Source organism: Suricata suricatta, chromosome 12 (genome assembly GCF_006229205.1).
Source record: "Suricata suricatta isolate VVHF042 chromosome 12, meerkat_22Aug2017_6uvM2_HiC, whole genome shotgun sequence".
Taxonomy (NCBI): domain Eukaryota; kingdom Metazoa; phylum Chordata; class Mammalia; order Carnivora; family Herpestidae; genus Suricata; species Suricata suricatta.
In genome coordinates, this window is record NC_043711.1 from 81,537,193 (window position 1) to 81,551,480 (window position 14,288).

General features: G+C 48.2%; 1 protein-coding gene across 1 annotated transcript in view; it reads right to left on the bottom strand.

Moving 5' to 3' along the window:
• Nucleotides 1–270: 270 nt before the first annotated feature.
• The window catches only part of SUN5 (Sad1 and UNC84 domain containing 5), a 15,757-nt gene continuing 1,739 nt past the window's right edge, over nucleotides 271–14,288 (bottom strand). The window contains 11 exon segments of the mRNA XM_029918079.1: nucleotides 271–456; nucleotides 1,522–1,608; nucleotides 2,094–2,261; nucleotides 2,757–2,872; nucleotides 3,640–3,718; nucleotides 6,009–6,117; nucleotides 6,709–6,743; nucleotides 8,277–8,326; nucleotides 12,047–12,108; nucleotides 13,014–13,080; nucleotides 14,056–14,147. Coding sequence (XP_029773939.1) covers nucleotides 331–456; nucleotides 1,522–1,608; nucleotides 2,094–2,261; nucleotides 2,757–2,872; nucleotides 3,640–3,718; nucleotides 6,009–6,117; nucleotides 6,709–6,743; nucleotides 8,277–8,326; nucleotides 12,047–12,108; nucleotides 13,014–13,080; nucleotides 14,056–14,147 — 991 coding nt within the window. The 3' untranslated portion in view covers nucleotides 271–330.

Consider the following 14,288-nt stretch of genomic DNA (forward strand, 5'->3'; position numbering starts at 1 on the left):
GCAGAGTGTGACTCGAGGCCAGGGAGATGATGTATGTACAGGAGTGAGACTGCCTGGGTTTGAATCCCGGTGCTGTCCTTTGTGGGCTGTGAGCTCTGGCAAGTGTTTGCTCGGAGCCTTCACTGTCCCCGTCTGTGAAATGGGGCCCCAGGGGCTGTTGTGAGGGTGCCTGGACACTCAGGACATGACTCAGAATTGCTAAGTGTGGCCTTAGACATCACATGCTGGCCTTCCCCCACTCTTTGGAGCCAAAACACATTCAGATTGGGCTTCACTGTGAAGAATAAACTTTAATCTCTCTCCGGGTAGGGGCTCTGATCAGGCTCCTCTCTAGAGCTGACTAGGCGGGGTCACAGACCCGTGCACGCGCACTCGGTACAGACAGGTGAAGTGTGGGTTCCCCCAGTTGCTCGATATCTTCACCTTGACGGCACCAAAAGCTCGGACAGGCTGATTCTAAAGAGTCACAGACGTGGGGCTGTGGGCCTCCACTCTGCCTGTCCAGATGGGTTTGTTCGGGGGGTAGAAGGGAACCCTCCTAGTTCACGGGTGGAGAAACCGAGGCTCAGAGAGGGGAATGAACTGTCCCAAAGCCACACAGGAAGTTGATACTCAGGGTCTGGGATGGAAGGTGCTGAGGTCAGAAAGACAGATAGACTGTGATGGGGAAAGTATCCCGGCCTTGGGGCACTGGACGGATGGCTGTGGGACCCCGGGGCAAGTCTCTGTCCTTCCTGGGTCTTCAGTTCCCCCCTTTGTAAGATGGGCAGGGGGTAGGTACTGTCTGCTTCCCAGTTCTGCTGTGGGCGTGAGACAAGGCCCTGGAGCTAGCTGGCCTGCATTACTGCTCAGTGAGCAGGCTTCCTCCCCGAGAGCGGAATGAGCCCGGTGCAAAAGCTGGGGCCTTGGCCTCTGAGATCTCACTGGATGCTCTTAACCCTCCAGGGAATTGTACAAAGGGAAACTGAGGCCCAGAGATGAAGGGAATGGTCCAAGATCATGCAGATTTGCAGCATCAGGATTTGGGTCCATGTCAGTCTGATTCCCAAGTGTAGACATTTCACTGAGTCTTAGGGCCATTCTGGCAGCCACTTCCCTATGTCCTGCTTCTGTCCTTGACTCCCTCCCCTTCAGGCCTCAGTTTTCCCTGCTGTGGTTAGATCAGGTGTTGGTAATAGGGCCTCCCAGTATGGAGATGCTAAGTTGGAAGCCAGCAGCCCTGGCCCAGCGGGTCCCCTGTTCAAGGTCTCCTGTCCATGGGAGGACTTGCAGCGGGAGCACTCTTGGGCAGGTCAGGGAGATGACGCATGGCTAGAAGCTGGATAGGTCTCCTCGGGGCCCCCTTTTGGTCCTGGGCAGTAGCTCCATACTCTGAGCCTCGGTTTCCTCATTTGTCAAGGGAGTTAGTGGCAAGTGTGCACTGCGAGGCTGTTGGGGGGAAGAACTGGGGTTCCCTGGGGAAAGCCCTGCACATGGGGCATATTTGCTATGTGTGCAACATGGGCAGCCTTTCTCTGGTACCTGGAGCGGGAACATCTGAATGATGTTTTCTGGCTGAAACTGAAATGCCCCCAGGAACACCTCCTCCTTGGGAGAGCCTTCCATGCCCTGTGGAAGCAGAACCAAGGAGAAACTGTCAGGTATGGGCAGGGCATTCAAAGGGCACTGCCCCTCTCCAGCTGAGACTTGCATACCTCCTAGTATGGGGAGCTCCCTACCTCTTTGGGCACCATTCTGTTGCAGCACAGAGGAATGGATAGGAAAAAGCACTGGATTGGGAATCAAAAGGCTGAGGGTCCTCTTAACTACGCTAGGGAGTTGTAGGATTTGGGTGTTTCCCTGACCCTTTTCTGGACCTCAGTTTCCTTATCAATGTCTTTGAAGACTGAATTGGCTCTGAAAGGCTTGGGTTGAAATAAAGCATCTGTTTATCTCCTATCCTCAAAGGCCGTGATCAGCCCCGGACCTGGTCATTCTCAGCCTTAACCAAGTCTCCTCCAGCCCCTCTAGCCTGCTTGGGTTGTGCAGACAGAGTGCCTGGACCACCAGCTGAGGCTTGTTAGTTAAGCGCTGCTCCCTGCGGGGGTGCTCACGTAAATGACGAAGTCCTTGGGGGCGGTGTCCAGGTTGCCCGACAGTGAGATGGTCTTGGGGATGTGCTGCAGCGTCACGTTGGACAGGTAGACCTTCTGGGCCATTCGGATGGTCACCTGGCCTCGGTCACCGGAGAAGGCCCAGCAGTTGCCTGGTGTCACGTTGGGCTGGAGGGGCAGGTGCAAGGCGGCTACTTTGGGCAGGCCGGTGAAGCTGAATTCGCCTCCCACCCTGGCTCCCCTAGACCTCCATTGCCTCCTGGATCATGAGCCAGATCCTTCCATCTAAAAAGCTTGGCTCCAGTGCCACCAACTCCAGGAAGCCCCCCCTGATTGCTGGCAGTAAGAATGAACCTTCCCATCAGCCCAGTGCAGGGCTGGCAGGGGTCTGCTTGGGGCTGTGAGGGTTCTTTGGCCCTTGAGTCTTGAAGGGCCCCTTTCCAGTGCCAAAGCAGACTGTCCCTGCCCTGAGCCCACCCTGCTCCTACCCAGTCCCCAGTGGTTCCTGATGCCTATTCTTGTCTCCTGCCCGCTTCGCGTCTCCATCTCTTGTTCCTATCCCTAGCCCCGCCCCGGGCCCCCGCCCGCTTTGTGTGCACCCCCAGTGTCTGCTTCCAGGTCCTGCCCCCAGGACCCTGCCACTCCCCCCGCCATTCCTCCTGCCTCGAGGATCACGTCGGGGGGCTGCGCGTAGTTCCACAGCCGGATCCAGTTCCAGCAGGAGCGAGCCTTGTTGTAGTTGTATGTGCTGGACGTTTGCTCAAAGTCAATGGAGGCCCCTGTGTGGGAGCAAGGGCGTCAGACTGGGCACTGACTCCATGCCGGGCGGACGCTTCCGGTGAGTCACTGGCCCTCTCTAAACTCCAGACGTTACCTGGGTGAGTATAGAGTATAGAAGCCATAGTGGCGATAACACCCACCTGGCTCACAGGGTGAGGTTGTGAGCTAATACACCCAAGTTCTTCCAGCCTCAGTACCGTTCCCATGGCTATTGCTGTACCTGTTTCACAGAGGACACCGTGGCTCCGAGAGGCTGAGCGAGGCCCGAGAGCTAAGCCGGTGCCCTCTGACCCCTGTGCCCCTGCGCCTGGGTCAGCTGGTGCTGCCTGCCCGGCCCCACCGCGCCTCCTTCCAGTGCCCCACGTACACTCCTGCTGCACCCTCACGTTCACGTGGGTTCCCCTGGGCCTGGAATACTTTTCCCTGCTCGCCAGGTCTCAACTCAAACATCCTCCCACACTTGCCTCTGCCCAGGTCCTCCCTATCCCAGTCACCTGCTTCAGTTTTCTGCAACATTGGTCCCCACCCACAACTGGGCCTGTGTGGGTATTTTTTATATGGTCAGTCTTTAGACTGACAGAGAAAACAGAAAACTGCACCAAAAAAAAAAAAAAAAAAAGCTATGGAAGGGGGTAGCTCTGAGCATGAATTTCCCAGGAGCAGAGAGTATACCAGACCAGAACTGAAATCCACCCATTGAAAAGTTTCTGAGGACACTTGAGGCAGGCAGATTGTAGGGCGGAAGCGGTGAGGGGGAGTCGCTTACCTATAGACTTTAGGGCAAAGTCTGGCTTTTCAATATAATCTCCTTGTATCATCTTCATGATTTTCTGGGCCATTTTTTGCTGAGAAGGCAGAAAGCACACACAAGCTGTGTGCTGTGTGTTCTTCTTGACCCGCCCACATGTGCGTTCGCACCAGGTGACAGGTGGCTGCAGGTGTCCTCTTGTCCCTGACCGCTTACCCCTGCCTGTGGAGGCCATGGCTGGTCCTGGCACAAGACTGCCTGGATGACACAGTGTCATCCCTGCCCCGTCCCTCAGTCCCTCCAGTGCACCACGACAGGGCCACGGGTGGGACCAGAGTCTCAGTGAAGTTAAGGGCAGGCCATCTGGAGTCACGCAGAGAAAGCAGCAAAGATTTTAATAACCAACCAGGACTAAAAGAACAAAATTGGAGACTTGAGGAGCCTCAGTCCTGAACAGGTTTCCCCATAAGATGTGAACTGAAATCCAGAATGATCGAAGAGGCTAGAGAGCTAACTTGAGAGCTTCTGAAAGATGTGTTAGAACTTCCCAGTCTCACAAGGCTTGGAAACCAAGCCCCTTTCCGTGAGGGGCCCCCAAACAAAATGAGCGAGAGATTAAAGCCTTACAAACATCTTCTTAGTATATATCAGAATCATGTGCAGGGCCTGTTGAAATGCAGATGGTCGGCTCCCACCCTCGATAGGTCTGAGGGGGCCCATTAATTTGAACTTCTAACATTTTCCCAGGGAGTGCTGATCCTGCTGGTATGTGAACTGCCACCCTGGAAGGCGTGGGGAATCAATAGAGAGGCTGTAGCTACACCTGGGGGCGCTACACCAATTATGGGCACAACTAGAGGCTGAGCATCCAAGCTTGCCCCTGGCAGAGAAGGTTACCACTAGGGCGGGAGATTTTGCATTCATGCAGGGCTGAGAAACAAAATTGGAGACTTGAGAGGTGGCTCAGTCAGTTAAGCATCCAACTCTTGATTTCAGCTCAGGTTGTGATCTCACAGTGTGTGAGTTCAAGCCCAGCATCAGGCTCTGTGTTGACAGTGTGGAGCCTGCTTGGGATTCTCTCTCTCCCACTCTCTTTGCCCCTCCTTTGCTTGTGCTCACTCCCTTTCTTTTTCAAATTAAATAAATAAATGAACAAAAACTTTAAAAAATTGTTTTAATTGGAGACTTGAGAAGCTTCAGACATATGGTCAGTCTTTCCCATCAAGACATCTACCAAAAGGTTGAAGCTTCATGGTTAAGGACACGAAAGGGTGACACTGAAAACTTTTGACTAAATCTTACACAAATTGCAATCCAGGTCTGAACTAGCTCAGTGAACATCTACATAGAAGTGATCAGTGTACTCATCGTCCTTATAAAGAAAAGGGGGAACTCTCTCTAGTTGAAGTTATACCTATCTGGAGCACAGAGCTCTTTTGTATACAAGGTCCAGAAAGGCACTAAAAAAAATTACTGGACATGAAAAGACAAGACCATATGATTGATATTCCAAAGAGAAACAACAATAGAAAAAGATCATAGATGATCCAGATATTAGATTTAGCATATAAGGACTAAAAATAACTATGACAATATGTTAAGTAAAAGAAAGGAAAATATGGATGGCATAGGTAAGATGTTGGCCAATTTAACCATAGAATTAAAATTTATGAAAAAGAATCAAATATATATTCTAGAACAATGCAATATATGAAATTAAGAACTTAATGGAAAAATTTAACAGTATATTGGACAGAACAGGATACAGGATTATTAATGAACTTGAAGAAATGTGAATAGAGAATATCAAAACTTGAGCACATAGAGAAAAAGGATGAAAATCAAACACATCAGGTAATAGTATAAGAATTTTGTGGAACACACTCTAACAGTCTAACATAGATGTAACTGGAGTTCCAGGAGGGGAGAAGAAACAATATGGTAAGAAATAATAGCTAAGAATTTTTAACAACTATTGAAAAAATAAATCTATAGATCCCAAGCAGGTTAAATAGGCAACATTGTGGATAAAAACAACATCATACAAACACCCAGAGACAAAAAACAGATCACACTCAAAGGACCAGTAATAAGAGCACTATTAGACTTCTCAACAGCAACAGTATAACTAGAACACAAGAGTGGAATTCTTTCAAAAATTTGAGGGGAATCTTTCCTATCTAGAATTCTATACCCAGCCAAACTATCAATCAAACGCAAGGGTAGAATAAAGATATTTTCAAATGTGCAAGTTCTAAACAAACATGCCTCTTATTTCACTCTTTCCCAGAAAATAATTGGAGGGTGTGCTCCACCAAAACTTGGGAAATAGGAAAAAGGGCATCAAAGAAGTCAGGTGTTTGGGATCGGAATGGCCAGTATCTCACCTCATCTGACATGGCTTCCATCAACTGGAGCTTGGCAATGAGTTGGGTGATGTTACCTCGGAGGTCCTGGATTTCCCCAGTGTGATGCCGCACCTTCTCCTGGTACATTCTTACAAGGAAGGAGTGAGAGCATTGGCTGACTGATTTGTGATGCTGCTGTCATACTCAGCTTCTACCTTCATCAATCAGCCTACAGAGAGCTAGCTTCACATTTCTGTACTCTTCTGGGCCCATCCATGGCCCTACCTAGCAGGTTCTTTAAAGCAGTACTCATGGTCTTCCTCCTACTTGGACTATCTTTACATTCAACTTATTCCTTCCAAATATTCCTGAGTATTTGGTTTCCAATTAAGGATGATGCCACCAGGTGGTATCTTGTTGGTTAAAGTTTCTTCTCAGCTTCCACTTGCTTAGTGTGAACTATAGAACAGGAATTATTCAGGAAAGCTGACATCCTTAATGTTCATAATTAGCCAGTGTAAGGTGGGTGTTATGCCTCATATCAGAAATGAGGAGTCAAAGGCCCAAAGAGGTGAAGTGAGTTGCAAAAGTTTAGCTATGTAGGAAGTATGAGAGCTGGGATTTAAACCTAGGTTGATCTGACTGCAAAGCCAATACATTTTTAGTTAATACATTACGGGTCCTTGATGTAGTTCTGGTTTTTGGGTGATAATAAGACTATTTAGCAGATTCTTCTTACCTCAAGCTCTGCAGTGGACTATTTATGCTGTCATCCTGGTAGGGTGTTGAGGAAACAAGGAATCTTTTTCAGATGGCCTCATCTGGGCCTAGTAGAACTTCCTCCATTCATTCTTCCACAACCATAAATCCATCCATTCATCTGCTTTCTTATTTACTCTTCCATCCATCCACTCACCTACCATCTATCCAAAATCCAGTATACCCTCCATTTTAAATCCATCCATCCAAGTCCACATCCATCCACCCTTCCACATATCCACCATCCCATCCAACCACCCTTTCCCACCCATCAGTTCCTCCATTTATCCAACCTTCCTCATCCATACACCCTCCTATTCATCTAACTTACTTTATATATTGACCCTTTCACCAATCAATCAATCCTCCCATTTTTCTACCCTCTATCAATCCAACCTCCCATTAACCATCTGTCTATTCATCCATCCATCCACCCACTCATCCATCCATCCATCCATTTATCTATTCTGCCCTCCCATCTGTCCATCTGTCCATTTTCTCATCCATTCAGTCTTCCGTTCATCCATACATCATCCCTATATCCATCACTTCTATTGTCCCAGCCATTCTCTCTCCATTTCACATTTCCATCTGATTAACCAGTTAACCAACTGATAGTGGCAACTTTCTGCCCGGCCCTGAGGTGGACATCACTGGAGTGAATTAGGCCTGGATCTGTCTTCAATAGCTCCTAAAAAATCTAGGAAAATAGTCATGATTGCACTCATGATTGGAGAAAATTGTGGGAGGAAAGGGGAATGTCACCACCTTCACCTGGTATTTCTGGGGGAAGTGACATTTTAGCTGGATCTTGAAGGAGTTTATAAGGGAAGAAGGAGAGAGGGAGGGATAAGCTTATCAGATCTTCTTTCTTTTTAGGCATTCTAACATTCTTTGCTGTCTGACAGGGAGCTCTACCCATAATTTCCTCCTCTTTTCTCCCCAGGATCCACAAAGCAAATAGTCTCATTTCATTTGAGCAGAAGAACAAACTTCCTTGAGTAGAGAGAGAATTGTGTTCCAGGGCGACTGGGTGGCTCAGTCGGTTAAGCGTCTGGCTTCGACTCAGGTCATGATCTCACAGTCATGGGTTCAAGCACCGCATCAGGTTTTATGCTCAGAGCCTGGAGCCTGCTTCAGATTCTGTATCCTCCTCTCTCTCTGACCCTCCCCTGCTTGTGCTGTCTCTCTCTGTCTCTCAAAAATAAAAAAACATTAAAATATTAAAAAAAAAAGAATTGTGTTCCATCCTCACTATCCTGCTTTAGGAAGGAGCCATGATAAAGCAAAGATAGGTCACCTCTTGGAGGGAGAGATAGGAGAGCCATTCTATAGGATGGACTATTGCATCTGGTTTTTTAAAGTCACATTTTGGTGGGAGAGATGGATTCCAGGTGGGTGGCATTGCAAAGACAGAGGTTTGGGGCTGGGATGAGTCAGGAACTGACCAGGGTCCAGATGTGGTGAGAGGGAAGGAAGCTGTGGTAGGTGACAGCTAGCTGGGGTGAAGCCAGTCAGTGCTGAGGCCTGAATAGTGCACACACTTACCTGCCAGACTTCCATTTTAGATGGTACATGCATAGAAAATATCCAGAATCCTGTGGGGCCAGGAGAACGAGTGTGAGCCACTTAAGATGGAAGGTTAAAAGCTGAGGCTCTGGAGTTAGGGCGTCTAGATTCAAATCCCAGCTTTGGCACTTCCTAGCGTCGTGCAACTTTGGAAGAGTTCACTTAATCTCTCTATATCTCAATTTCCTCCTCTAGGAGTTTTCTCCTCCTCAGATAGGAAGAACAGTAATATCCACTTCGTGATCAAATGATATCATATATGCAAAGTGTCTCATGTCCCCTATCTCACCCCTGTTCTAATTCTACTGGGGACAATTGATGAAGAGAAGAAAATGGGATGGTGTTCCCGGCATTTTATGATCTCCGTGTTGCCTGAAATCCTACCATTCAAGCCATTAGTAAAACTCTTTAGAACCTATTCATAGTTCATGGTAAAACAATAAACAAACCAGGAATAAAATGGAACTCCCACAATCTGATAAAGCTCATTTATAACCCCCCCCCCCAGCTAATAATATACTTAATGGTAAAAGACTGGATGCTTTCTTTCTAAGATCAGGAACAAAACAATTATGTCTATTCTTGCCGTTTCTATTTAACATTGTCCTGGAGGTTCTAGCCAAGTCAACTAGCCAAGAAAAAGAAAGAAAAGGCAGATGACAGAACCTTGCATACAGAATCTTAAAGTATCTAAGACTGGGGGTCTTGCCCAGTGTCAAAGTAATAAATGAGTTCAGTAAGGTTGCAGGATACAAGATCAGTATATGAAAATCAATTCTATTTTTTTAATTAAAAATTTTTTTTAGCATTTATTTATTTTTCAGAGACAGAGAGAGACATATCATGAGCATAGGAAGGCCAGAAAGAGAAGGACACATAGAATCAGAAGCAGGCTATAGGCTCTGAGCTGTCAGCACAGAGCCTGACGCGAGGCTTGAACCCACGAACTGTGAGATTGTGACCTGAGCCGAAGTCAGATGCTCAACCGACTGAGCCACCCAGGGGCCCCAAATTCTATTTTTAAACACAAGCAATAAATAATCTGAAAATGGTATTAAGAAAACAATTCCATTTACAATAGCATCTCAAAGAATAAAATACTTGTAATAAATTCAGCAGAAGTGTAAACCTTGCACTCTGAAAAATACAAAATATCATTAGAAGAAAGTAAGGATGACACAGAGATATGAATCAATAATAGAAAGAACCCATGTTCATGAATTGGAAAACTTAATATTGTTCAGATGCCGCTACTCCCCAACTCCATCTGTGAATCAATGCAAGCTCCCTCAAAATACCTGTGGCCTTAAAAAAATTTTTATGTTTATTTTTGAGAGAGAGAGAGGCAGAGCCGGGAGGGGCAGAGAGAGAGAAGGAGACACAGAATCGAAGCAGGCTCCAGGCTCCGAGCTGTCAGCACAAAGCCCAACACAGGGCTCAAATCCACGAACCGAGAGATCATGACCTGAGCTGAAGTTGGATGCTCAACTGACTGAGCCACCCAGGCACCCCCTTTTTATTTTTTAAGAAATGGAAAAATTGATCCTAAAATTCATACGGAAGTGTAAGGGACTATAATAGCCAAAACAATTTAAAAGAATAAAGTTAGAGAACTCATACTTCTGGACTTCAACTTATTACAGAGTCATAGCAATTAATCCAGGGCGGTACTGGCAAATTGATAGACATATAGATCAAAGGAGTAAAATTAAGAGTCCAGAAGTAAACTCTCACATTTATGGTCAATTGATTTTCAATAAGCATGCCATACAATTGAATAAGAGAAAAGAATAGTCGTTTCGATAAATGGACCAACTGGATATCTACATTCAAAATAACGAAGTTGGACTCTTACCTCACACCATATGCAAAAATTAACTCAAAAAAGTGGATCATGGACCTAAATGTCAAGGCTAAAACTATACAAATCTTGGAAGAAAAAACGGGAGTAAAGTTGTATAGCTTTGGGTTAGGCACTGGTTCCTTGCATCGGACATTAAAGTACATAATGGCAAAAGAAGACATAGATAAATTGGACTTTATCAAAATTTTAAAAAGTTGTGTCTCAAAAGACACCAAGAGAAAGTAAAAAGACAACCCACAGAATGGGAGAAAATATTTGCAAATTGCATAGTCAATAAGGGACCTAGATCCAGACCATACAAGGAACTCTTATAACTCAATAATAAAAAAAGACAACCCAATTAAAAAATGGGCCAAGACTGAATAGACATTTCTCCAAAGATCTACAATTTGCCAATAAGCACAAGAAAAGATGCTTAACATCATTAGTCATTAGAGAAATGAAATAAAAACCACAATGAGGTACTGCGCTTCATGGCTAAAGTAAAAGACAGATAATAACCAGTGTTGGTGAGGAGGCGGAGAAATCGGAACTCTCATACATGTTGGTGGGAATGTAAGATGGTGCAGCTACTTTGGGGTAAAGTTTGAAAAGTCCTTAGATAGTTAAGCCACAGATAGGTGGCTTAGATAGATAGGTGCCACAAGACCCAGAAATTCCACTTCTAAATAGATGTCCAAGAGGTTTTATTTATTTATTTATTTTAATTTTTTTTGTGGTTTTTATTTATTTTTGAGAGACAGAGACAGTGCGAGCAGGTCAGAGAGAGAGGGAGGCACAGAATCCGAAGACAGGCTCCAGGCTCTGAGCTAGCTGTCAGCACAGAGCCCGATGCGGGGCTGGAACCCATGAACCGCGAGATCATGACCTGAGCCAAAGTCGTACGCCTAACTGACTGAGCCACCCAGGTGCCCCCAAGAGGTTTTAAAAGACATGTCCACACAAACATTTTACAGGCTCTTTCACGGGAGCATTATTAATGGTAGTCAAAAAGAAGAAACAACCCTAATGTCTATCAACTGATGGATAGATAAGCAAAATGTGGCATGTCCACACAACGGAATATTTTCAGCCATAAAAAAGGATGAAATGCTGATGTATGCCACACCATGGATGACCTTTGAAAACATTACAAGTGAAAGAAGCCACAAGACCACATATTGTATGATTCTATTTATATTACATGTCCAGAACAGGCAAATCCATAGAGACAGAGAAAATAGATTCGTGGTTGCCGCCTCAGACTGGGGTGAGGGAGAATGGGGAACGACTTTCTGGGATGGGGGGGAGGGGGGTTCTTTTGAGGGAAGTGAAAATACTGGAATTTGATAACGGTGATGACTGCAAAACTTTGTGAATATACCAGAACCACTGAATTGTATACTTTAAAATGGTGATCTTTCTGGTAGGTGAACTATATCTCAAGAAGGCTGTTATTTAAAAAATCTTATTTGTTAGGTTAAGTTTCCTAGGAAGTTTTAATTTCCTAAGGCGCTCTCCCCACGCCCCTGCTCCCCTGCCTCCCTGGACCAGTGTACTTGCCTCAGGGGAGGGGGCAGACTCCTCTGCTTAAGAAAGCAAAGCTGTGACGTGGGAGGTGCCACGGAAGCTCAGAAACGAGTAATAATGATCATACCATGGTTGGGGGAGATCTTTACAGTTTTCAATGCTTTAATTAGTTTTCAAAAAATGTCCTTGGTCACCAGTTAATTTAATCTTCAAAGCAACATTCATTAGACAGAGGGGAAACTGAGGCTCACAGAGGGGCAGTGTCTTGCCCAGTGTCACAGAGTCAGTGCCACAGCCTTCACTCTTTCCCTCCTCAGGTTGGGAGAAAGCTCAGGGATCCCTCCACCTGGGCTGGGCCAGGGCCCCGGAGACGTACCAAAAGCACAGAGGACGAGAACACCCGTCTTTTCCATGAGCTTCTGGAAGAGCAGCCTGCATCTGGAAGGGAGAGAAGCAGCAGTCAAGGTGAAGTGGGGCTTTGCATAGGCTAGGGAGTCCTGGCCTGGCCCGTGCCCTCTTCCAACCCTGAAGGGCGGGCCCCTCCCTGGGCAGTGATGCCCCCTCCAAGATGCTGACCGAGTTCTGCGTCTGCACAGCCTCCCAGAGGAAAGAGAGCTTGTACTCCAGCATTTGGGGCCACTAGAAATCCACTCGCCGTGGTCCACCACATCCTCTTCACACCCTGTCTCCAGCTACATTCTGGCTGTTCCCTCCCTTCTGTCCTGGTGAACGTACCCTTTGGAGTTCAGCTCAAACAAACGTCCCTTCCTCCTATGACCTCCAGAGTCAACACTGCCCACGCCCACCCTTAACACTGGGTTTGGTGTCTGCTGCCTTCCCCTACTGGGAGCTCCGGAATGGTGAGGGTCAAGGCTGGACCCAGAGTAGGCGTTAAGATGTTTAGGATGCAAACTCTAAATGATGAATGAGGGGGAGAGCTTTGCAGCACTTGGGGGGAGTTGGCGTGGGACAGACAAGTGAAGGGTAAGGATGGGACAGGCATTCCAGGAAATAAAAACAGCATGCGCCAAGGTGCTGAGGTGGGAGCAGAAACGGAGGGCCCAGGGGGTGAGAACCCTCGTCATGCTGGCCCAATGGGTCCATAGCAGGATGCAGAGTGAGGGCAGCATGGAAAGGAAGGGCGGGGCAGGATTCCAGAAGCCTGCAGGCTGAGGTGCTGGAGCCCTGGGGAGCCACAACAGGTTCTGAGGCGAGGGAATATGCTAAAAGCCAGGTTTGGGATAGTTGATCTGGTCTGGTGATCAAGGGGACATTCAGACCAGTGAGGGGGCAGCCATGGTAGGAGGCTGTGTGTCACCCTCCCCACGCCTGCCCCTGCTCACCTGCAGTTGTTGAACAGCATGTGGTGAACCTGAGTCCTCAGGAAGCAGGCCAGACAGGTGATCCAGGCTGCAGAGGAGGAAGGAGAGCAGGAGGTGGCCGCAGCCGTGTTCTTACCCTACCAAGCCTTGCAGGAGCGATGCCCTACTGCTGGCAGACCCTCTCCATCTTGTAACCGAGCCCAGGGTAGCCCTCCTCTGCTCCCAGGTAAGCGCCGGGTGAGAGGGAGGACAGGCCCCAGACGTGGGCACTGCTTGTGACCTGCAGTGAATAGCCACCCAGCAGTGACTCAGGAGCACATGAAATCTGGGATACGCCAAGGCCCAGACACTGGGACAGGGTCGTTGTCCTGTTCACCCCCAAGTGCCCAATGTTGCCCACCATGGAGCTGGGTAAAAAGTGGGGGTTCAGGTGGGAGATACATGAACAGACAAGAATGCTAAGAGAATGGTTTGGAAGGTAGAGGAATAGGAAGATAGATGAGAGGAAGGGCGGACGGACGGAAGGATGGATGGGTGACTGGAAGGGTGTGAGTATTAACAAATAAAGATCTGGGTGACCAGATGGCTCACTCAGTGAACAAATGGGGTGCACGGATATTACAACAGCTGGATATGAGGACAGATGGCCGGAGAAATGACTGAGTGACGAGTAAACGGAGGGGCGGGTGGGTGAACACCACAAGGCCGATCTGTAGGGGGTGGTCAGACCATGTGACCGAAGTGAGGGTGCATCACATCATCCCATTCCAGGGCTCCACCAGTGACCTCCCGGCCCAGGGGCCAGGCTGGCGGGAGAGCAGAGAGGGCTGACGGTTAGCTCCTGCAAATAGCCTGCCTCCCACCTGCTCCCTCTCTCCAACACCAAAGAGACTCTGGCTGGAATGACTCCCCTGCCACCTTCGCTGGGACGACCTCCAGGGTTCCCTCCCTTCCCTGCAGCCCAGTGCAGGCCTTACCCCCCCCCAGGTCCGCCTGGCCTGAGGCTGGGCCCTCTCCCCAGGCCCATGCTGATGGCCAGGGCGCCTCTTCAGTACATACGTACATATACACGCCAACACGCACTGGGTCAGGCTGGGGACCGGGGCACTGATGCGGATGGGCAGCACGATGGCATCACCTGCAGAGGGCGCGGGGCTGTCACGTCAGTGCCCGCAGACACCCAGAGCTCTCTGCGGCTATCCCCACTCTCTAGCCCGCCCCTTGCTGGGTGACCCTGGGCTTCCCATCTGACATCTCTGAGCCTCATCCCCCCCCCCCCCCCCCCCCCCCCCCCCC